Consider the following 25376-nt stretch of genomic DNA (forward strand, 5'->3'; position numbering starts at 1 on the left):
AAACTACAAATATACTTTAAAAAATGACGAACGCGTCTGGTAACAACTGTCCACACAGCGTTTTCTTGTTTTGTTTTGTTTTTTGTTCGGCAAAAAACAAAAAGCTTGTGTTTAGATAACATTCTTTGTCTCAATCACAGGTACTGTTCAAGTATCTGTTCGCAATCCTTACGAGTTCTTCATAAAAAAGTTAATCCCAGTTTTTCTAAAGGTTTCCAGTCCGAACAAGTGCTCGTGTGGTATTCTGTCTGTCTTTTACGCGCACTGTCTCCCCTGCGCCGTGTTTAAACGCCATCTGGTTCAGCTGTCTATTTTGCTGCTGCCTATTTGTCCCAATGGCAGACTCTCACTGAAACATCCTTGCGGCACTGTGACGACAGTTCTCGTTAAGTCAGGGCAGCAAGAAGAAAAAACATCTGTCAGTGCATAAACGTCAACGTACTTAGTATTTATGTCTCGACGTAGAGCATATAAATTATATGTAACTATATCACTGCATATAACAAACAAGTAACATATATATAGATATTCTTTTTTCAACTTTTCAATCACGACTACAAAATTGAGGACGGCTAGCAAGTTCTATTTGGTCACTGTGGAAAGATGGTCACGGGAGTTACCAGATAACACCAACGTAGACTTTCCACCATTTGTGTTTCTTTCTTTGGGCAGCACTAGAGACGCGTTTTGCTTCGTGTTCAATTAACTCAAACGCACGACTGCTAATTAATGCCACGGCTTGTCAGCGCTCGTAGTGATGCAGTCGAGCCATGTCGTATGACATTTGCCTTTCACGTGTGTGCTCTCTCGTGTATCACAAATAATGAAAAGCGAAGATAGGGTGCGGGAGGGAATACAATGTGGTCTCTGCAATCTAGAAAAGCTCCGCAAGAAGCTGTATACTTCTTATCGCTGACACGATAACACGCTACGACTATACCAGAAATATGCACGATGTTGTGTGTGTCGAGGGAAGCTCGTTCCACAGGAATTCTTTTTTCATGCCATAACTGCCCCGTCGCTGGAACGTGGTGCAATGAAAGATGCCAGAGTGTGCGATAAGAAGGGCGATGGACTATGGACGAAACTTGCACCTAGTTAAAACCTAAACGTGGCATCATGTCCTAACACCATGGTATCCAGTATTGTGGCTGGTCCCATTATAACAATTAACGACCGACTAGATTCTCTTGGCGTGGTTCTCAAGTAATCGCACACAAGGGCTGCAGATACTGCATTTTGTGAGGATTCCGTTAATCACATCCTGGCCGCTTCTTATCATCCGTCCCGCCGAGTATCTGATACCGGCGATAGCGGGGAAGTCGTTCATAGGGGGCAATTCAGTCAGCGCTCTCATGTTGTACAAACCACGAGCTCGAACGTGATGAGATGCATCTATAGATCAGCTAACTCGAGCTAATGAACATACCACCCGCTTATGTTCATGACATGTCGCGATGGCAGAGGGCACTCGGCGCCAACGGCGCGAAGCAGACGTTTCCTTAGATACGCACGAGGTTTCCTGTCCGATAATACTATCATGACTTTATTTCATTCGTAAGTTTGAAATAATGCCGTCAACCACCTCGAGTGCTCTTTAGCGCTTTTCCTCTATTTTTTTACTTTCATTCGTCGCTTCCTCGCATTCCATCTGGTTTCAAATACCACGCGCGAAAGAAGCACAAGCTTACTATCTGCAGCGTTTTCCTCGAGCGCCCTCTTTCTTATCGCTAGTCAGCTAGAGCGCGCAGAGAGTTATGAGCGATCACCGGCCTACGCCCTCGCGCGCCATCACTGGACGCGCGAGTTCGACGAGAGAGAAGCACGCATGCAAGCACGCATGCAAGCGTGCCGCTTCGTGGGCGACGCGCCCGCGGGCGCGACGCCATCAGCTGTCCTCGTCGTCTCGGAAGTACGTGAGCCAGTACACCGTGTTGACCACGATGAACGCCAGCGGGAAGACGACCCTGGAGACCCTGTCCACCTTGCTGACGCTGTTGATCCACAGTTCCTGGATCTGGCTGGACATCCGGCGACGCGCGATCATCGACGGCCGCCTCTGGCGACGGCGGTCTCGCTGCCTCGCGCTGCTCCTGCTGCCGCCGCGTACCGAGCTGCGCCTCGTCGAGCCCCGCTGCGCGGGGCACGCGGGCTGATCGGCGGGAGCTTCCAGCCGGCCGTTGAGCGAGCCGACCGCTACTGCGTCCCCGGGAGGCGTGGAGTCGGGAGACTCGACGAAGGCCACCGTGGCTTCGGGTCGCTCGGCATCGGTGCAATAGATGGCCTGCGCGAATCGTCGGGACGCCCGTATGCTAATTAGGCAGAACGGCGGCAACAAAGCGCTCAAATGCTTCAGCCTTACGTGTGCGTGTTACCGTTACTATATATATATATATATATATATATATATATATATATATATATATATATATATATATATATATATAATAAAGCGATCCCGCGTAGCGTAGACGTACTAGCGTTGGCGCGTGAAATCGTTTATTATATTTTTTTTTGTGGCGGCATGCTGTGAATTTATGTTCAACCAATGTCCTCGAGCCCTTTATTCAAATGACCCGCTATATCAGACTTATCTGCTGGCGTGAACGTGCCGGCATCAATACGGTTATCACACAAATATTCTGACTCTTGCTTAGTTTTTATTTTCTGGAAAGAAGACAGCAGTGTCATGCTATGCAAAATTGCTTCTTTTTTTTTTATTTCTCTTCTCTTCTTTTCTCTTTCTTTTCTTGCATTTAAGTCGAATTTGACGTCAAAGTGTCGCAATCGGTACTGCCATTCCTATCTACGTACACAACCCCTCCACACAAAATCGGCGACGTTGACGGAAGAAGCCGCGCTCCTGGTATCTTGTAAGGCTACGTTAAATAAGATCGCGCAGAGGCGTTACGCAGTTGCGCGCGCGTGGTTCTCTTTTTTTTTTTTTTCTTTCTCCGAAGCTGAAGTCAAGTAGCCGGAAACGAATTGCCTCCAATTTCCCGATCTCGACCATCGAGTCAAAATCTATAGCGAACAATAAAGCAGCTTCTGATCCCGAAAGTGCATTGCAGGAAATGAAACAAATACGAAACTTCTGCCGCCTTGCCGGAGGCTATGAAGGAAAACCTCGTCGTCTGCGCGAGAGGCGAGGGCTGTTACGTACAGGCGAATAATGATGGCGGCCTCTTGTGCGTGTCACGCCGCATCTGTCCGATACCGTCTGGCTGCTGTGTAGACACACCGTGCCCTCTTCCAATACCAATCTGTTTAGCGGTACTCTTTGTCGGTTCATCGATCTGTCCCGAAAAACCTGTGTCGGGGGGCCGTCCGCCTCATTCAGCGTGGTGGACGTTTATGTACCTGCCAACGCCTTGGCGGATGGCTACATTGTCGTCTCGGCATTATAGCTGCTGGCGCTTCAAGTGACTCGTCTTTGCCGGCGGCATCCGCTGACTTCTCTATCGACGTCTGCTGTGGCGTGCAAATCAATGCCAGTGTACGAAATTTCGACCTGAATGCTCCTGACACCAGTCAAAGTACATGCTTTGATAACTCGATGTTCCATTGTTTCTTTTTTTTCAAATATTTAGTTCTGGCCGTACATATGTGGCTACAATGATTACTGGCAGGTTTTCCCTGTGCAAGCATGCTGTTGTTTACTCGCAACTTCAAGTTCTCCCTGTTAAATTTGTGTCACCAAAAATACGTGAAATCTAAAATCTGCATTATATCTAACATCTACGTTATATAAAAAATCTTCGTTGTCGTTAAACGTTTAATAGCTGTGGCAGACGATGTCGCGTGACATCACTCATTTTTGCACAGAGTTGTGATAACCTATGTTAGCACGCTTCATTCTTGGGTGGCATTTGTGTCTGAGCGAAATTTTGACTTGTGGTAAAGTTAAACCTGTTGTCACTAACATAATTTGTGGCGTTGTAATTACGTTCAATTACGTGTTAGTACTAACCCAAACCGAACGCTCAACTTACATCTAGTTTTTAATTGTGTTTTCAGTGTTAGGTGCTCACAGAGACTGTCAATTTGGTTGTCTTTCTAGCTGTGTAATTCAAGAAACTCGCAAATGGCTGTGCAGTTGTAACACTTTTCGCATCGTCAGTTTTTCTACTTATCGCTTTTTTCAATATAACAGAAATATTTAGTACTCCGCTGAAACGTTAGAAGTCAGCATCTTCCGAAAACTCGCATTCAGTACAATGCTGAAAATCTGACATTTTTCTGTACTCACCGTATCCAGTTCCCTTTTCGACGATGCAGTGCAACCTAAGTAAACATCCCCACTAGTTTTGCAAGCCGCTGCTTAACTCCTTAAAATTGCGAAGCAGGTCAGGATACTCTCCAAAGATGCAGCATAACGTTACACACATGTTTCTAGCTCAACTGTATCATTCGTCGCTCGCGCAAGTAATAAGGATAATAATTAATAATATTATTGATTTCGACGCATTGAAATATAAAAAAAATAAGGTAGGAAGAAGGCTGGCGACAGCCACCGGAAGGGCATAGCGCGCTTCTTTTTCTCCTCTCTTCTAACCTTTCACTCCCATATTTCTGTCCTCTCTTTCCCGAAGAGCGTAAATAAGCATATGTTGTCGCTACGACATTGGCGCAAGCCGGCTCCCCTACCAAGAGGCTAGCCACGCGATAATGCTAACGATTACGCCACGAGGTACCAGCACTGAGTAATTGCCACATATAGAAACTATAAGTCTAGCTTCCGCTCGGTGAAAATCAGCTCCCTTTCACCGACTAACACTTATTAGGCTGGCTACGTGAAACTTGCGCGCCTGGCTCACTTTGTTATTCTCTCCCTATTTTCCCTATTTCTACTCCCCCTTCACCTTACCCCCGGTGTAGGGTAACAAACCGGACGCTCGTCTGGTTGGCCTCCCTGCCTTTCCCCTCCTTGCCTTCTCTTTATTTATTTATTTATTTATTTCTCTCTCTCTCTCTCTCTCTCTCTCTCTCTCTCTCTCTCTCTCTCTCTCGCTCTACGTGAAACTTCAATGATGAAGAAAGTAGATACCATTTCGCAGTAGATACCAGGTAAAGTAAAAATAAAGGGAACATCGATTTTTCGGTCACTTAAGACTAAGCCACATGAAAGCGCCGACAACATGCGCCATCGCCGAGAACAAGCCATAGTGCGCATGGTGTCGGCACTGCATCAGTACATACGCCTGGGTTGGTTGACGAGACGTATACACGTTCTGGCGTTTGTCCGCCTCCGTCTGGGAAACCAACGCGCAGTGCTTTGCACGGTCGCATCTGTTCTACCCCGAAAAGGAAAGCATAGACAGCTTGCACAAGGGAAGCGCTGCATAATATGTGTGCGACAGCTGTCACACTCAGAAGGATTCCGGAGCGACCATTGGTCCCTACTATTTTCCCTGATATAGCGACATTGCTCGATCGACACATGGTGAAATGCCACGGCGTCTGCTTGAAGCGCTCTCCTAGAAGAAGTGCACCGAGCCAAGTTTAGTTCCGTGGGCTCTCCTACAGCTGACATCACCACCATCATTTGGAAACCAAATTCAAAAAACAACAAGAAAAACATATCCCCGTAGCGTCTCGGACAATAATGATTCGTTTTTTTTTTCTTTTCTTTTTGTAGTAGAGGGATGTTATCATGAAGTTTTCATGCTGCTCTTCCTTCCAAAGTCACAAAGGAATAAAAGCTATATCCAATTGATCAGTGTTCCTCGGCGCTCTTTTCCCATCATTATAGAAATACGAGTTATGCCCGGTACCCACATCACTGCAGGACGGTATGCTGCAATTGGAGGCAGTTCGTTACACACTGTTTTGGATGAGCGTGCTGCCCTGTAGCGCGAAAACGATTTCAAAACGGGACACCCCTCTCACAGTGCTTGAATGCTTGAACTTGCTGTGTTTGCAGTTCTGAAGTAAATATTTAGTAATCTTTGTGTTTCAAAACAGTGCGTTATTACGTATGAAGCGCTAACGTCTAAGGAACGAAGAATTTATGACAAACACATCGATGTACTAGAGTACGCTCACTCGTGCAGGGCCGGAAACGAGATATTGTAAAGTGATTTTGAGCGCCATTCATGCTGCTTTGTTTTTTTTTTTCGTAAATAATGCACAAAACAACAAGTACTTACGTTGCTTGGTAACGAGATCATCTTCTTAGGATGCAACCTCTGGCAGTGATCTCCAGCCTCCCTGTAGGCCGCAGGTTCTAAAGGCTGCTGCTCGTCGCTACCGCTTTCTTCATCACCGCTGTCTTCCGTTGACGCTCTCATGCGTTCGGCTTCCATTTCCGGGCAGTAATAGAACTCTCCGCTTCCAACCTGCGACAACGCGTCAGTGAGCGACAGTGTTTGAGCGTCAAATATTTCTGTGTTTTTGGCGAGTAGAACGGCGTCAAGAGGCACTCTGGTTAGCAATACACACGTGAGCGTAAAAGCTCAATCGATATATGAAATATAAAACAATGCCTTATGCCTCCAGGAGAAACAGAGGTGATATCTGACCGTTTCTGAACTGGTGATTAACCTAATTTCTGGCCTGTTGTTCCTTTTTGTAAAGTTGACTGGAACTGGTGTACTCCATTGCAATAACAACACCGGAACTAATTTAAGACGTTATGCAAAGGCCTATAAAGAGTAAGTATCAACTATTTTCTACCCACTTGACTTTTAGTGAACATTTTTTTTTTCTACATGTCGGAGCCCATGTGCATAGTTGCTGCTTCGGACAAAAGCCAACACTATTTTCACGCGCATGTTGTAATAACACCCGTCCTTCCTCCATCATTTTCTTGTGAAAAGTATCCTGTATTGTACAACTTTACAAAGTCGACTGGCGCCCCTGAAAGCAGCTTTAGGCTATTAAGTCAGGCTGCGCCTTTGCTCTATCCACTTCCCCCACTCCCGCCCTTTCATATTTTTCTGTACCTCAGCCTCTCGATTGTCCGAAATTGCTCACATGTTATAGGACAGCATGACAACGCGCTCAGCTAAACATCATAGCGAAGTTTTGTTACGACCACGTTCTGCAATGCCTGTGTAAAAAAGTCAAACGATAAAATCACAATGCGAAACTAAAGCTCGAACTATATATTCACGGTGAAAGCCGTTCTTCCTGTTTGCTTGGAAGAACGGCCTTGCTTGTGAAGTACAGGAAGTATCACGTGGCCCAATGTAGGCCAGAAGCAAACCAAAGCATGTCCAGTTGTGTATAAGATATGGTTAACGATTACTAAAGTTAATTAATGACTGATTAGTGATTGTATTAGAGTGGATTAGGGTGGATGAAGGTCGATTAAAATCGATTAAGGTGGATTAAGGTATTTTTTTTTATTTAGAGATGCTCATTGTTGCCATTGTTCCACACAATCTTACCTTCGTGAAATAATGGACGATAGCGAATTCGACAATGGTGGCGAAGACAAAACCAAAGCCGATGGCGACGTAGTAATCCAGGGCAGTGCAGTAAGGAACTTTTGGCAAATCATTTCGGCTCTCTAGTGCGAGAAAGGTCATCGTAAGGATGGTGGTCACACCTGTTAAGAAAAAGAAGAGTAAAATAAGCCCTTGAGAAAACTGCAGGAAAGCACTATCAAACGCCGTTGTAACGTGTTCTTGACGTATTGAAGAAAGCGAGTTGAAGCTGCCAACTGTCCCAGCAATCATGTTTTTGCGTTTCCGAACGCTCTGAATACTAGCTTGAGCGAGGTGACTAGATGAGTCATGATGCCAAGTGTCCTGAGGGTTAGCGACTACAGAGGCCAACACAACATGCATTAGGTTATTTTACGTTGTTGTAAACAAAAAAAAGACGCAACTCTAGTGCCGTGATTTATTCGATTTCGCTCTTTACTCTGTCCTTGTTATACTGCACTTTTGAGAGAGAAAAAAATTTTAGCCTGTAACCGTCGCAGATGATAGTCAAATTCCGCGAACAGCTTCGGCGGATCTCAGAAAGATAATGGACAGGCTAGCAATGCTTTCGGAGTATACTGCATACCAACATCGACAACAGCTTTTAATGACGGCGGCACAAATTACCGTCTACATATTTTCACAGACGGCATGAGAGAGTGGCGACGACAGCGGCACCACGATGATAGAGATGATGACGGTGCTACAACAGCACAGCATGGCAGAGACGGCATGACAACAACAGAATGACAAAAACGGGACGATGGTGGCTTGAAAATAGCTGCGCATCTGTGCTTTGGAGGGCACACGTTCACTTCACGGATGACAGGTGCTCCTCCGACCAACTGATTTAAAAGCATGGAGATTCCATGCACTGTGGTTGTTGGCCTAAGCGAAGCTGTGGTGAGCCGGCAAGACGAAACGGCGCATCTCGACAACAGACGCGTATATTTGCATTTTGCAGGTAGCGGAGAAACACAACACAGTCACAATGCCCCTGTAGCGACACTCTCCTAATCCCTGCTTCTTCTTAAACGCGCTGTCGTGACATCAGCAACTACTGGATCCCTCTGACACACCCGTGTAACCTTCCTCCACCATGGACCTACTTTCACTCCGCTGGGTCGGCCCCTACCAAGATCGTCATCACGTTTGCGCAGCCTTCTCCTCTTGGTGTGTCATCACTTGGTTTGATACGGGAAACCTGCCATTGTATGCCCTGAAAGTTACTCACTTTAAAGAGATAGGGGCATAATTAATAGTTATGGCGTCGGGCTCTTGTGCTGGGAGACTGAGGTTCAGTTCTGCTATCGGGTACGTAATTATTTTCTGTGCGCGAGCTTCTTAAAAAGCAAGACAAAAGAATCAGTAGCCACAACCAGCGATCTCCGGGATTTTCGGCTAAAAAATAAGTCTTGTTTACAATGTCACAGCCGAAGAACTTAAGCAACTACGGCGGAAATAAAGTCGCGAGGTGGGAATGTATTTTTCGGACGATCACTTTTGGTGATACAATCCCTATCGCGTGACCGACTACACGGCGGGTTGTATTATTCGAGCGGTTTGAATGCGAGTGCATTACATGACGCATTGTGTGACTCTGCATTCATCAGAAGGCCGCCGAAGGACAAAAACAGCACGAAGATTTCGTAATTTTTTATCTAACTGACAAGGAAAGGGGTCACAGTGAGGTTTCGATCTTCCGCACCAAGCTCACTGCCACTGCTCCGTAGCCGAGCGCGCTAACCCCTGCGCCACCGTTGCAACAGACGACAGGGACGAATATCTTCGAGGCTGTGCACGAAGTTGGGCTCTGCCTGGCGGGTTATTCACTAGATGGTGCATGCTTCGTGTACACGAACGTTGCCATGTCCATATAAAGGAATCTACCTTCAGTTCTACGCTACGACACGTACGAGGGCGAATCAGAAGGACTTTGCACCTATTTTTATTAGCCAAAATAAGGTACACAGAAGTAACTACAAATATACGTACTATTCTACGAACCTTACACTGTTTTTCCACACAGTGCAGTTCCGCGTAGCTGCCGGCAGGTAAGGCCTGGCCGGTCCAGGAAAGATCCACCGCTGGGAATGGATATGTTGACTTCGCATTTACAGCCGTAATTTGGCTAAAGAAATACGGGCAGAGACTTTCTGATTGATCGTCATGGTCATCATAGACTTCTGATCATAGAAGACTTCTATCAGGACACACGTTCAACGGAAACGTTCATCGGCGTGATACGCGTCGATGTCAAATAAAGACTCGCATCTCCAATATATGCAATGGCCACGTCGCGAGGCACCGGAATCGACTTGGCGTTCGAAAACATGCCATGCACAGTAAGTAACGTACGCATCGACATACTACGCCGATCACAAGGCCATGCTAATGTCAATCAACATGGACCCGCAGACGCCGTCGCCTAGCCCATAGACGACAACGACGACGACAACGACGACGACAACGACGACGACGAATAAGATGCAAAGCGCTTCAGGTACCTGCCGGATGACAACTACGACGCCTCCCCCCCCCCCTTAGTATGAGAGGGAGTTGACCTACGAACCTTGTGAATAAATCTAGTGTCAACACCATGGTGACGCTCTGAAAAATTCTGTCTTCGCTCGGCAAAGTGGTGTTATCGAGAAAGAACACGAGTGTAATGTGCGTGGCACTACTTTAATGAGAACTCCGCAAATAAAACTCAGCTGAGAAATAACAACACGGCGCGTTTGTCGTCTTGCGTTCTTGCGACCTCGTAAGTAGCAACATTACACTCGGAAGCATAACGAAGCAGCATTACACAGCAACATTTCGCCGCAACACTAAACTCAGTGACTTAACTCAGCAACACAATGTTCTTGCATTTAAACATCATAAGAATTGCATAATTGCCCACCATAGTTTTACCTCAACCAGCGATTGAGCCAGTTAGTCAGCGCGCACAGAAAGTAATACATGCGAAAGCGACCGTCCGAGAATACGTCACCCTCAAGCGGCAATTTCAAAGAAGATAAAAGCTATCTGATTACCCAGATTTACTTCGTATGTAATCTCGACGCACCCCTTTATTGTCATTGGAGGAAACGTTAATGAAGTTTGATTTATGCGCATCGGCAAACATAACCCTCGAAATCAATCTCGCCAGCGATGGCATTTTCCTACAAGCAGTTGTAAACTTTCCGCCTATTCAGCAGAGAATAAAAAGCAGTGATCAAATATATCGCTTGCAGCTTGTGCCTCTTAATCTACTTGGGGAAATGCTAGCGTCTAAGAGCAAACAAACACGAGAAAACGGCCACATTTATTTGCCGGACATCGCGCCCCCAGCTGCTGCTAACGTTTCTAGCGCCTACAAGCTTCTATCTGGATACTCTCTGCGAGTTTCCCGAGTTCACATCTAACACCCACAGTGTTGCAACAACTTAGAGGTTAAAAATAAATTAAATTCTGGGGTTTTACGTGCCAACTCCACGATGTGATTATGATGCATGTCATAGTGGAGAATTCCGGATTAGTTTTGGCCAACCGGGATTCCTAACATGCCTCCAATGCACGGCAGACTAGCGATTTTGCGTTCCAAACTATATGGTAATGTGGCTGCCGAAGGAAAAATGTTGCCATTCTGCAGTACGGGTACGCCCGTTAACTATTATATTAAGTATTATAGCACCAAGTATTATAGTATGTAATGGGTGTACTGAACAGCTCCGAGGGTAACGTCTGTTCGCAACCGAAAAGGTAGGTGACGCAGAGCAGGAACAGCTGATTGCCCGAACGGCTCACACTCGTGCTAAGCACTGGCGATTCGGCTGGCCCACTGGTTGCACAGCAGGCATGGAAGAGACGATTTGGCTGTCCTTGTTCTTGTGCTCTTCTTCTTCATTACAATTACCCCCGGTGCGAAAGCGGAGCCATCCTGGCGACTTACGACGTGGAGACGAGCGGGTCATAGAATTGTTTCAGGCGGCGAACGTGAACAACATCCCGTCCACGGCGGCGCTTGTCTGATGTCGATGTAAGCGGCTCTATGACATAGTTTACCGGATAGGTGCGTTCGACGATGTGATATGGTCCATCATACTGCGAGAGAAGTTTTGTCGAAAGTCCAGGCGTGGTAGAAGGCACGGACGACAAGACAAGTGCGCCGAGAGCGAAGTTCGGATTCGTAGCGTCGCCATCACGATTGGCTTTTTGTCGTTGTTGGTCGGCGGAAGTGAACTTGCGGGCTAATTGACGGCATTCCTCAGCGTATCGGGCGACGGCTGAAACGGGAGCGCACTCTGACGTGTCTGGTGTATAAGGCAAAACCGTATCGATGATATGGGAAGGATCGCGACCGTAGAGAAGAAAGTATGGAGAAAATCCTGTAGTACTTTGTGTAGCCGTATTATATGCGTACGTGACAAATGGGAGGATGATGTCCCAGTTTGTATGCTCCGATGAAACGTACATGGCGAGCATATTACCAAGGATGCGATTGAAACGCTCTGTAAGCCCGTTAGTTTGAGGATGGTACGCCGTGGTGGTTCGGTGAACTATGCGGCATTGAGCAAGCAGAGCTTCAACCACCTGCGACAGAAACACACGGCCTCTATCACTCAGCAGCTCCCGAGGTGGGCCATGACGAAGAATGAAACGATTGAGCAGAAATGATGCAACGTCACTGGCGGTCGCTGCAGGTAGAGCAGCAGTTTCAGCATAGCGTGTAAGGTGATCAACTGCGACAATAATCGATCGTTTTCCAGCGGGTGTTAGCGGTAGCGGCCCGTACCGATCAATTCCCACACGGTCGAAGGCACGAGCAGGGCACGGAAGCGGCTGTAATAAACCGTGGGCCGGATGAGGCGGAGATCTGCGGCGTTGGCATTGCGGGCACGAGCGGACAAACTTTTGGAAAAAAGTAAACATTCCTCGCCAGTAGCAACGTTGCCGCAGGCGCTCATACGTCTTCAAAACGCCTGCGTGTGCACATTGTGGGTCAGTAAGGAAAGACGCGCACATGTCGGAACGCAGAGTCCTAGGGATAACCAGGAGTCACTTTCGACCATCGGGCAGGTAGTTGCGTCGATACAAGAGGTTATCCCGGACAGCAAAATGGGCAGCCTGGCGACGCAGGGAGCGGGAGATGGGAGATGCAGGCGAGCCAGAAAGGAGATCCAGAAGAGAGGCCACCCAAGGATCTTTGCGCTGTTCTGACACGAAGGTGTCGGTGTCGACCGAGGATACCGCCTCAGTGGTGGAGATGGAGGCCGTGCCTGCTGGCAGTGGAGAGCGGGACAGAGCGTCAGCGTCAGTGTGCTTGCGACCTCACGCAATATGACGTGTATGCCGTATTCTTGAATGCGCAGAGCCCAGCGGGCAAGGCGTCCAGACGGGTCTTTTAAAGAAGATAACCAACAAAGGGCGTGATGGTCAGTAACCACATTGAAAGGCCTGCCGTATAAGTAAGGTCGAAACTTCCCGAGTGCCCAAATGATGACCAGGCATTCTTTTTCTGTGACGCTGTAATTGCGTTCCTCTTTGGTCAGCGCACGACTGGCGTAAGCAACGACGTACTCGGAGTAGCCAGACTTGCGCTGCGCAAGGACAGTGCCAAGGCCAATACCACTGGCATCGGTATGCACTTCAGTTGGGGCGGCGGTGGGGTCGTAGTGTCGCAGTATAGGCGGAGACGTCATGAGGCGGCGTAAGGTCACGAACGCGGTGTCGCATGCAGGAGACCAGGATGATAGGTCGTTGGCGCCACTAAAGAGTTGTGTCAGAGGTGATATTTTCGAGGCAAAATTGCGAACAAAGCGTCAGAAGTAAGAACAGAGGCCGATAAATGCACGGAGTTCTTTGAGTGTCTTAGGTTTCGGAAATTCTGCCACAGCGCGAAGTTTTGATGGGTCGGAGCAAATGCCGTCTTGTGATACGACGTGACCTAGAATCATGAACTGGCGCGCGGCGAACTGGCACTTCTTCAGGTTCAGTTGCAGGCCTGCGTTGGTGAAGGACGTTAACACTTGCCTAAGGCGAAGATGCGTGCTGAAATGAGGGGCGAACACAACGATGTCGTCGAGGTAGCACAAACACGTGCTCTATTTTAGGCCGCGCAAGATATTGTCCATAATTCGTGAAAACGTAGCAGGCGCATTGAATACGCCAAATGGCATCACGTTAAATTCGTATAAACCATTTGGCGTAATGAATGCAGGTTTAGGGTGATCAACTGCTGACATCGGGACCTGCCAGTAGCCCGAGCGTAAATCCAACGAAGAGAAGAATTTAGCGCCTTGCAAGCTGTCCAGAGCGTCGTCAATGCGCTGTAGGGGGTAGACGTCTTTTCGCGTTATCTTATTGAGACGGCGATAATCGACGCAGAACCGAATGGAACCATTTTTTTTTTTTTTTTTGTGACGAGAACCACCGGTGATGCCCACGGGCTATTGGAAGGTCGAATGAAGCCGCGCTGAAGCATGTCGTCCACGTGCTCACTGATCACCTGACGCTCCTTAGCGGATACGCGGTACGGGAGCTGCCGCAATGGCGCGTTGGAGCCAGTGTCGATGTGGTGGCTGACAGTTGACGAGCGACCCAGAGTAGGCTGAGCGACATCAAAAGAAGAACGGAACTGAGCAAGCAGGTGAAGAAGCTGGGAGCGCTGCTCGGAAGTAAGATCATCGGCAATAAAAGGTGCGAATAAGTCAGGTGATGGCGGAACAGAAGATGAAAGTGCACAGAAGTCAGTGAGCTCTGCATACGAAGAATCCGGCACGTCGGTTATAAACATGTCATCAAGAGGCTGAACATGGCCAAGTGCTTCACCGAAAAGAGCCATCAAGTCTGTAGGAAGCGGATTGCAGACAACGATGGTGCTGAAACCGGCTGAAATGTCAAGCGTGGCGAAAGGGAGGGGAACGTCTTTGCGGGTCATGAAGAGTTCTGAAGGAGTAGAGGACAGTGCCTTCAGAGACAGCGCCACAGAAGACGGGAACAACGGCAGACGAGTACGGCGGTATGGCGATGTCTTCTCGAAGAACTAGTTTAGCGGGAAGAAAAGTGGCGCCGACGAGGGGCACGTCACACAGAGGCGATAATTCGACTTCAGCACGTGGACAATTGATGACGGCGTTATTTCGCGAAAGAAAGTCCCACCCAAGTATCACGTCTTGAGAACAGGACTGCAGAACCACAAACTCCCCAATATAGAGAACACCCTGAATAACAACTCTAGCTGTGCATGCTGCTGAAGGCTGAACTGGTTGGGCGCTTGCTGTGCGAAGAGAAAACCCAGAAAGTGGCGTCGTAACTTTTCGTAAAGCGCAAGAGTGGCGTTCGTTTAGGACAGAGACGGCTGCTCCAGTATCAATTAGCGCAACGGTAGGGACGCCGTCAACAGTAACGTCGACAATGTTCGAAGGCGACAACGGAGGACTTGTTCAGATCGATGGCAACGCAGTTCCTGCCTCCTGAACTGCGGCGCTTAGTTTTCCTCTTGCGTGGGTGAAAGGCGCCGACGCATGGGGGACAACGAGCGGCGACGCGGGGAAGGTGAACGACGTGTAAGGACCAGGCGCTCGGCTGGTGGCCTGTTCGACTGCCGACTAAAATAAGTGTCGTGGAAAGGCTGCACGTCGGCGTAGGGAGGCGACTGCACAAACTCATCAGAGTGCAGCATGCGGCGGTGGCAGAGTCATGCAACATGGCCGGGAATACCTCAGGCATAACATATGGGCCTGTTGTCTTGCGTGCGCCAAGGATTAGAAAAGGCAGGAGCAGGTCGATGAACGGGATGATGAACGGTTGGTAGCGGCCTACGATGTAGCGCTACGAGTGGCTAACGAGGAGGCTGCGCGGCGACGGATGCGTAAGTAAGTGGCGCGGCGACAGGGTACTGCTGATGCTGCACTGGTAGAGCCTCAGCAACTTGGTCTTCAATAACCCGACGGAGGGTAGGAGCGAGCTGTGTAGGAGGCTGTTGCGGCAGCGGCTGCTCTTGTGGTAGCTCAGCGAAGTGTAGCAGAGAAAGCTGACGTGCAACTTCCTCCCGCACTAAAGCTTGGATTTGTGTGAGCAAGGGGGAGCGATCAGAGAAGGCTGTCATGGAAGACAGGGCCTCGACAGCCACTGAGGGGCGCCTGGTCAACTCGCGCTGCCTCCTCAACTCGTCGTAGCTTTGGCACAAGTTTATGAGCTCTGCTACGGTGCGCGGACTCTTGGCGACCAACATTTGGAAAATGTCATCGACGATTGTGCTTCAATTTGTCATTTTCGGGCATAGAAGCATCCACACGTTTGCATAGATCGAGAACTTCGATATAACAGGTGAATGTTTCACCGGGTTGTTGCGCTCGCTCTCGTAACCACTGCTCGGCACGCAACTTGTGGACGGCAGGGCGACCGAAAACTGCAATGAAACTGGTCTTGAACGCGGACTGAAAGTAGGCTTAGTGATTTTTAAACCACACGTGAGCCACTCCCGCAAGGTAGAATATGACGGCATTTAACTTGGCGGTATCATCCCATCGATTGTGCAGGCTCACCCGTTCATACGTAGACAACCAGTCATTAACGTCGTGTTCATCCGTACCGCTGAAAACCGCTGGATGGCGTTGCGGGACGGCGCCAGAGCAGGCAACGGGGGGTGGCGGCGACGTCGGCTGGGGAGAGTCAGGCATGACGGGAGGCAGAGTCCGAGACCGGAGTTCTAGGGTGCAGATGTTTTTGAATACCCCGCACCGTCCACCAATTGTAATGGGTGTACAGAACAGTTCCGAGGGTAACGTCTGTTCGTAACCGAAAAGGCAGGTGACGCAGAGCAGGAACAGCTGTTTGCCCGAATGGCTCACACTCTTGCAGAGCACTGGCGATCCGGCTGACCCACTGGTTGCACAGCAGGCATGGAAGAGACTATCTGGCTGGCCTTGTTCTTGTGCTCTTCTTCTTCATTATAAGTATTATAGTACAGAAAAAAACACATGCATTTTTGATACGGGGCTCAAACCACCAATTCACTATGCATGGTAAATAAAACTGCTTAATCACTTGCCACGACTTAAGAGAGAGAATTGCGGCACGAAACATCAAAAAGAAATATTTGACTGCATCAGAAGCAAGGTACCGACCGTAAATGATTGAAAACATCTGAAACAACGCCAGCATTACGCGCCTTGCGCTACAGGGGTTAGTTATATAGCATACCCACGGTATCCTAATAGAGCTGTTTTCGTTTAATTTTTTAAGCACTCCCAAGAGAACTTGCCTGGAAATCATTGAAGTCCTTGTGCTACTTCCTCATAAAATCGAAATTGTCATGGCAATACTGTCATGGGGAGTCAGGAACTCAAATCTCGTACTGCCACGCATGCAAAAGATTCGGCAACTACTGGGTTGTAGTGATCACGAGAGAACAAATGTTTATATACTTTAGCTTTGAGTGAAAAATACACGAGTACAGCGCCGTCTTTAGCATCGACCAAGAACCAAATTGCTGCGCCTCATTTTCTCAAGCGGGAGCGCCGAAAATATGGCAAACAGCCTGTCAACCTTCACAATGTACACTTTTTGAAGTATGCAACAGCGCACTTTTTGAAGTGAACTGAACTCTCTGACCACCTCTCACAGTGCTATGAACGACGTTATGTGTGTGCGTGCGCATCACTTCTTCCTTTCCTACTCCCTTCCCTTCTTTCTTTTTCTTCGTGTTTACCTCTCCCCTTCTTTTTTCTTCCCGCTTACCTCTCCCCTAGTGAAGGGTATCAAAGCAGGTTCAACCTGGTTAACTTCCCTGCCCTTTCTTCTCTCTCTCTCTCTCTCTCTCTCTCTCTCTCTCTCTCTCTCTCTCTCTCTCTCTCCTAGATTGTGAAACGTTAACACTTGCCCCAGATAGATTGCAGAAAACCTGCACGTGGTTTGCAACATTGCGGATTTGAGCAACTGATCAATATTACGATAAAGTCATCAGCGTAAGCCGACACCTTTATATCTCTCCCTACAGTAGCTGTCTGTCGTTTAATGGTGTCGTTCAGAATAAGCCTGAATATAAATTTCAGATAAAGTGCGAACCATGCGGGAACGGTCGGTATCCTTGTCGGACTAAAGAGCACACCGGAACAGCTGCACTGACTGAAACTACTAAAAGTTGCGTGCTTATATCCTTTTAACAAATTTTTAACTACTTACCTGTCAACATATTCTAAAAGCAAGAACAAAAAGTCATGGGAAATATGGTCAAAAGCTGATCTACCTGTGTAAACGACAGTGAATATTCTGTCATTTCAACTACTTCACACACAATGTCCATCGTATGAACTTCGCTGATAATTTTTAAGACCAAGTGTTGTTTAATGCTGTCCTGTCATCTACCCGCCGTGGTTGCTCAGTGGCTATGGTGTTGGGCTGCTGAGCACGAGGTCGCGGGATCGAATCCCGGCCACGGCGGCCGCATTTCGATGGGGGCGAAATGCGAAAACACCCGTGTGCTTAGATTTAGGTGCACGTTAAAGAACCCCAGGTGGTCAAAAATTTCCGGAGTCCTCCACTACGGCGTGCCTCATAATCAGAAAGTGGTTTTGGCACTTAAAACCCCAAATATTATTATTATTATTGCCCTGTCATCTGGTTAATTCCGAGCTTCGATCTTATGGCTAAAATCTTGGCTAAAGTTTTGCAGTTTGTCGTGAGCTGGTTTATAGGACGGAACGTGTTAAAGCCTTGGGCCCCGTCTTTCGCGTTCATTTTTTGGTATTACCCATGTCAAAGTCTGTCACATTGAGAAAGGCAGTAGTCCTCTTTTAGGCATGCCCCTAGACTTTTCGCGTAGCACACTGCACAGCACGCAAAAAAAATTTTTTAAAATGCTGTGAAACTTCCGTCCCCATCAGGGGATATTCTACAATGCAAGTCGCAAATCGCTGTCGTGGCGTTGTGTTGTGAAAATAATTCGTCGCTCACCATAAATACATTGAAGAAGATTTTGGCTTATTAACAAGCATTTGCTTTAACTGTGGTTCATATATGGTTGCTTTGTTTTGTAAGGCTTTTGAAACCCATCAAATGGTTGTTTTCAATTTCACGCTGATCAGACACAGTGGTTTTATCCTTGCAGTAAGCTTAGATCAAGTTACGTTTGCCTTATGAACTAATACTGAATGGGCAAGCATCATATTCTTGTCTTGTTTTAGCGCAAATGAAGGAAAAAGACGGGTGACAGGATGAGCGCTCATTCTGTCAGCTGTCCTTTTCCTTCATAATCGAACTGAGTTGCGTTAAAGCAAGACAAGAATACGCTTGATTTGTGTACGTCCTTTAATTTAAATATCCTAGACAGTTCTTCCTCCTTATGCAGTGTCTGTATTCTTCTTCGTACCAATTCTCCGTTGTATATTTCTTAAATGAGTGTTAATTGAAATCTTTGATTGCATCTGTAAAGAGACACGGGCCCATCCTGTTCTAAGCAATCAGCTGACCTAGGCACTTCATGAGACTTCCTTCGCTTGTTCGTTCTCTCTCTTGCAGTGTTTTGCCCATGACTTAGAAGCAGTAGCTTCAAGTCTTGCTTTAGCTTTTCCCCATCTTACAGCCGAGGCCGTCCCAGTGTTCGCAACATCTTCGATTTTATCCCGATAGAATTTCGGTGGCAATGCCTCCATCATCTAGCAGAATGTCATTCATCTTCCACTTGTTCCAAGTACCCGATGCTTGATTTCGCTTTTTAGTACGCCCAATATTAGTTCGCGCAAAACCATAATCTGAGAAGGCAAGAGGCATGACGCCGTACCGTCTTTTCGACCCGGAAATTGCTGCACGCCGTCGTCACACTTCAATGCCATGTAGTGAAACATGTCGATGATAATTTGTATCGTCATCATCCAACGAAGTTATTGACGCCAACAGTGTGCTTCGGAAGTATTCAGCGTGTCCATATGATTTCTGCTATTCTTATAAGCCATATTCGTCTACCTTGAAGGGGGAAGAAGCGAATTGAGTGACGTCGATGAGATCGAAATCCCGAAGCAGCTACGTCAGCTCAGCTCTGCTGGAAGCTAATATATTTTTTAAAGTGTTGTTTCTACGCGATTCCCTGTTGTGCAATGTGTAAGTATCTCGTGGATGCGGAGTAGAGAGCGATGTGCTTTTGTTGGCAAGACCTGTTTATTCAGTGAACGAGTGTGTAACATACAAACACAATTCAAAACACGAGCGATGAATTTAACTTGCTCGTAACTGCAGTCGCAAACTACACCATATTATGGCGCACGCTGCGAGGCTGAGACTGACTATGTCGTGCGCTGACCTAACACAACCGCGCTTACGCGTTCACACGTAATTTGCAGCGTAGCACTCACAGATAGGGTACATTATTTATTATTAGGTTTATATAAATAAATATTTGTGCAAAACCACGGTAAGTCACTGTCAAAGACAGAGAGAGAAATATGAAAGAAAAGAAAGGCAGGGAGGCTGACCAGAAGAAAAATCAGTTTTACTACACTACACTAGCGGGTGGGGAGAGGGAGGTAGAAAGACAAGGAGAAAATAGACAGAGAGAGAAAGAGCACACGCACGCACTCAGCGCTTTTCGCAGCACCCGATAACAGTTAATACTAGAGTCTCTCGTGTTGGTTTGTTGCCCGTAAGCCCTGCAACAATGCATTCGTATAGTCCTCTAGTGTGATGGCTTGTGAGATTGACATTATAAGATAGCCTGTTTAGACAATGGTCCCTCGTCGATGCGAGCTAGCGCCGTCGCGAGCGTTTGTCTCTGCGCATTGTACCCAGGACCACCACACAATGTGTGTTCAGGTGTCTCGCAGTCGCCACAAAGTAAGCTAATAGCTTATGCGAGCTGCAGAAATTGAACAGCCAAACTAACGATGCTTCCGAATTTCACTGCTGGCGTCAATAACGGCGTCTCCAGGGATCACAAAGGTGTTTTGCCGTGTTCGTCACGTAAGCGTCGCACGCAAGTACGAGATGGAAAGACAAGACCTCTCTTTACATTATCCTTGGTACACTCTTGAAAATGGTTAGCACAGTCTTGATTTTACAAAAAAGAGTGAGTCGTGACAGCGTCCACGTTTACCGAGGGCAATCCTGTCGGCGGTGGCCTCGCGGTTGATCCAGAAGGACACCCAGGAGAGCACCACTAGCAGCGTGCAGGGTGCGTACACCTCGATCAGGAAGTAGCCCATGTGACGCTTCAGCTGGAAGCTCACCAGCAGCATTGCGAACGGCCCTTCTGCGAAAACAGAAGTCGCGGACAAGCCGCGGGGAATCGCAACTCACCTATAAAGTCGTATTCTCGACTGGCACGTGAAAGCCTAGCATCTTCTCGACACTTTTTTTTTTTTTTGCAATGTGGTTCCACTCACGAGAATAAAGAGTTTGAAAAACGAAAGAACTTGACAGGGTGTTGGCAGGTTTCAACTTTTCTTTGTCAATCTTCAGATATGTGCGAAATTCGGTCAGTGCCCTCTTTTCTTTGTTTTCTTTGACGATGAAAAGTTGTCACGAATACAGTGTTTCTAGTTATTTTGTTCATTTCGCCGTGCATACCGAGAGCGAGGGGCCAACATTTTTAATTTTATTTTTTTGACGGCCTCTCTATGGTGTTTTCTACTTAGAACATGGGATGGCCGTCGAAGCTGTCAGTGGTAGAAAAAAAGTAAAAGACGACTGCTGCTTTCGCGAAAACATGGGGTTGTCTATACGCGCTGTTGTTGACGTGACATCTCAAAAGCCTTCGCTCTTTCTGTCTTACCGCAAGAATAAACTGTAAAGCTTGATCCTCTCTTTAGTAAAGCTTTTGAAGAAAATACAAATGGACAGGAGGTTTGTGTGTTGTCACTGCTGGCGCCGGGGCACAACTGTTGCGCCCTCGGCAGAGCATGTTTAGATATGAACTAGGCATTCTCCCCAAGCATAGCACGCAAAATGAAACTTGAATGCGTAAATGCAACAGAGCTATATCAAGGCGCAAAATCCAACTCACGATGCGTCGGCGATTTTGTCTTCTGCGATGCCATCTCATTATTCTTTTCTTTTTTCTTTTTTTTGCGTATAATATTTCATCGCACAGGGCCGTTTACATAAGCTCCAGGAATGAACGCATTAAAACTCAGACTAAAAATAAGAAGTTTCAGAAATGACGTAACCAAGTGAGCAATATCCATTTTTTTCTCATGATGCTCCACTGCCTCTTTATCAGCTGCTTCTTACCTTTCCTGGAATAGTCGCTCTGATTATCAGTTGGCGTTCGAACGAGGTCGAATTGGTTCAGTTTCATATCCGACGCAATCACCACTCGCCGTTTCGGATTCCAGCGAAACATCACGTCCTTTGCAGGATACCCAGCTATTGAAAAAAGACACGATAGTTAGCGTAGGAACAATCAAAAACCAACTTAGAGACCATTTCAACAACTACATTTCTTGAGAGCTACTTCAGAGCTCCGCGAGACATGTTCATATGTTGAGAACTTGGCTGGAAATGCTTCGCGAGTCGACCGCGATGGGAAATTCTGCATGCGGCAAAATCCAACACCGTTTCAACGCTGAACAGACTTTACTTCTTTGTCATTATTAGCAAAACCCCTCCTCTTTGTTGCACTTACATCTCGGCGACAGTTGTCTTCAAAGGGCAAAATTATTGATGACTCTAGCTCATTATACGTCATTACAGTTTGGATTTATACAATATTGTTAGCTACAGTTGTCCTTAACATTTTTGCACCTTGTTGCTACAAGCAAAACTGAGAAACTCATAATTAACAAGGGTGTGAATACACATTATAATAGCTTGACGCAGTAGGTGTGCAGTTAGTCTACTCACAGCTTCCAATGCGAAGAGGACAGCGTTGGGTGTCCATGGGGAATTTTTCCAAATTCATGGGACAGCTCGCACTCACAGTCAGCCTTTCAGCGGAGGAAATTGAAGAACGCTACAGTCAGAAGGCTTTATTTATCTGCAGCGCTAGCGAATCACCATCACACAAAATGCAGACGAGTTGGCAACCATACGACACAAAAACAAGGATAGCTTATTCGAAAGCTTACCTAGAGACGCGAATATGGGTTCGTAGAAGTTGCAGAAACGATATAAGAAATTAAACATACAAAAAAAGCCACGCACATGAAACGAAACTAATGTGTGCGTGTGTGCGTGTGCGTGTGTGTGTGTGTGTGTGTGTGTGTGTGTGTGTGTGTGTGTGTGTGTGTGTGTGTGTGTGTGTGTGTGTGTGTGTTGTGTGTGTGTGTGTGTGTGTGTGTGTGTGTGTGTGTGTGTGTGTGTGTGTGTGTGTGTGTGTGTGTGTGTGTGTGTGTGTGTGTTGTGTGTGTGTGTGTGTGTGTGTGTGTGTGTGTGTGTGTGTGTGTGTGTGTGTGTGTGTGTGTGTGTGTGTGTGTGTGTGTGTGTGTGTGTGTGTGTGTGTGTGTGTGTGTGTGTGTGTGTGTGTGTGTGTGTGTGTGTGTGTGTGTGTGTGTGTGTGTGTGTGTGTGTGTGTGTGTGTGTGCGTGTTTGCACCTCCTCCTCCCTGGTTGTCAGCATTTTGAAAAAATCTGCTCTGAGTCATGTCTTCCAGACACATCTGCATTCCATGCTAAGTGTCATTCTTTACGAGCAAACCAAAAAAATAAGCACGTGTCGTCTTTCTTGAAAAACGAAAATGCGTGATTGCATTAAAGCATGAGCAATTACTAGGGCTTCCAGAATATCACTTCCGCTCATTCCATTTCGCCGCAGCGGAGGGGACACTGATGCCAGATTTCAAAACATTGTGTAACCACGTGTCATGGTGAGATACACTAGTCCAAGGCGCGCTTTGTCTTCATGCCTTGGCTGGCAATAAAAACAAGGGGCGCAGTTTTCTCTCTCTCTTCTTCTTCAGCTCTAAATGGCTGAATACGCCGTTATAGCTTGCCTTTTGAAAGGCAAGAGTTGAATGGCGCCGCTTTCAGACACCCTTGACAAAGATGCATCGGTAAGTAAGATGCACGTATCGGTGCAAGTACTTACTTATTGACCCGTTCTGTTTGTTTGTTTGTTTGTTTTTCCGGCACGAAAGGGGGGCGTTAGAGAAACCATCAACGCTTCGAATACCGAAGCTTCTGTCTGGCACCGAACCATTAGGCGTTCAAGTCTGGTCTGCCAAAAGAGGCAATTGAGAAACCGTTCTCCCATTAATCTTTTCTTCACACTTTGGGATTTGGCGTCATTCATAATGTCTTTAACACGTTTTTTTCACCTTCCCATCTTGCTGATTCACACTATAAGAGCGCCCACCACTTACAACGCGAGCTTGCTAAAAAGCTCAAGGAAGCTTATTCTTGAAACGCAGTCGTTTTCTCAGCGTCTAACCATTCAGGCGGCCTGCGAAATCAGCGTACTGGCACCTCTCCCGTTACGCCTCATGAATAATCATTTCAAACTTTGCCAACACTCCCTGTAAATACTAAGCGTGAGTGCGCTCTTACTCTAAGCACAAGAAACATTAGTTACTGCCAAAGGAAAGAAAGTGCCCAGTATCGTTTTTTTTTTACTTTCGTTGGAAGTAAAACCAAATCACACCCATTCTTTTACCTGCAATAAAAGTAACATAACGCGTGAAAATTGTCAAAACGCAAGCAAATACCTTCACATATTAAATTTTTTGGGTAGACGCAGTGTCTAATTTTCTTCTTTCGAAGATTTGGTGCACTGAATACTTTTGTGGTCGGATATACATTACCATCCTCAGCAGTGAGTTTTTCGGAGAAAACGTTGCGCTATTTCACCGTCACTGGGTGATGCGCTTTATTCGAACACCTCACACATACGTGTTCTTTGTATTTCCGACTAGACGTCTACGCAGTTATGACTACTTGCACGTTAACACCTAAATGAACGAGACCATCATGGCAAAACTGGTTGTACAGCACAAGTAGCTTACTGAGTGCATGTTGCTGGGCCCGTCGGTCGTACATTGCAAAAGCAAGGTGCCGCGCAACACAAACATGGTAGAGAAGACAGGAACAGCGCAACACAGGACGAGCGAGTAAACAGGACAGAGCGCTCGTCCTGTGTTGTGCTGTTCCTGTTTTTATTCTGAAAATGAACCAACCAGCCCCATTGAACACACTGCTAATGGTCGAGAAGACCACAAGAACTTGCGCCCGCCTTCGTGTCCTTCTCGTCCATGTTTGTACTGTGCAGCACTTTGCTTAACGACATACTGAGTCTTCCTGTTCGATAGACGTCGGTAGCACGCTGTCTTCTGTGTCATTTTGATTTACTGTTATAGTGTATAACAAGAAACATGCAATTAATAATGCCCTAAACTAAAAGAGGCTGAGATTCCGGTATGCTTACGTTGGCTTCATTGAGCGTTGGCTTGGCTGGCTGATTCATTCATTCCAGAAAAACTGTGCCAGCAACAAGTACGTCACCACTCTGGGTATATTTGCAGCGCCGAAAAACCTGGAATGCGCAACGTGAACCAGACAGCACGGGGGCTGCTCATTGGCCGTTCTGTTTGTTTTGCGTTGCGTGTTTCCGTTCTGTCAGCGCTGTAAGCATGTCAAAGTGCATGTATCAACTATCCTAGCTTTCTGCCTTAACATCGCCTGTCTGCCAACAATGATAAAGTTATAAGCAAATTATGACATCAGATGAAATAATCAATTTCCGCAACAGAGTAGTCCTCTGCCTCTACAGAAAACATTCGGCATTCTTGGGAGTCAGTTCTACTCTACTCAATCACTGCCCAACAGGGCACCAAGCCATGGCACTGGGAAATCCTAGTCAACTTCGCTAGGAAGTACTTGATTTTGTGCTTTTGTCTTTTTTATGGTTCTTGTGCCTATGCTCTCCAGTGTTATCTTTAGATCGTGTCAAGAACAGATGCAGCCACAAATCTTCGCTCCCTCGCACGCGAGCTTACGCTAACTCTGTGGAACACCAGTGAATTCACGAACACAC

General features: G+C 47.0%; 1 protein-coding gene across 1 annotated transcript in view; it reads right to left on the minus strand.

Annotated features, from left to right (window-relative positions):
• Nucleotides 1-1797: 1797 nt before the first annotated feature.
• LOC142577772 (gamma-aminobutyric acid receptor alpha-like) overlaps nt 1798-25376 on the minus strand; it is a 28890-nt gene continuing 5311 nt past the window's right edge. Inside the window, exons 5-10 of the mRNA XM_075687225.1 lie at nt 22254-22336; nt 21642-21776; nt 20506-20661; nt 7392-7552; nt 6150-6338; nt 1798-2284 (exon numbers count right to left, since the gene is read on the minus strand). Of these exons, the coding sequence (XP_075543340.1) occupies nt 1889-2284; nt 6150-6338; nt 7392-7552; nt 20506-20661; nt 21642-21776; nt 22254-22336 (1120 nt within the window). The 3' untranslated portion in view covers nt 1798-1888. The remainder of the gene's footprint in view (nt 2285-6149; nt 6339-7391; nt 7553-20505; nt 20662-21641; nt 21777-22253; nt 22337-25376) is intronic.

This window comes from Dermacentor variabilis, chromosome 4 (assembly GCF_050947875.1).
Source record: "Dermacentor variabilis isolate Ectoservices chromosome 4, ASM5094787v1, whole genome shotgun sequence".
Classification (NCBI taxonomy): Eukaryota; Metazoa; Arthropoda; class Arachnida; order Ixodida; family Ixodidae; genus Dermacentor; species Dermacentor variabilis.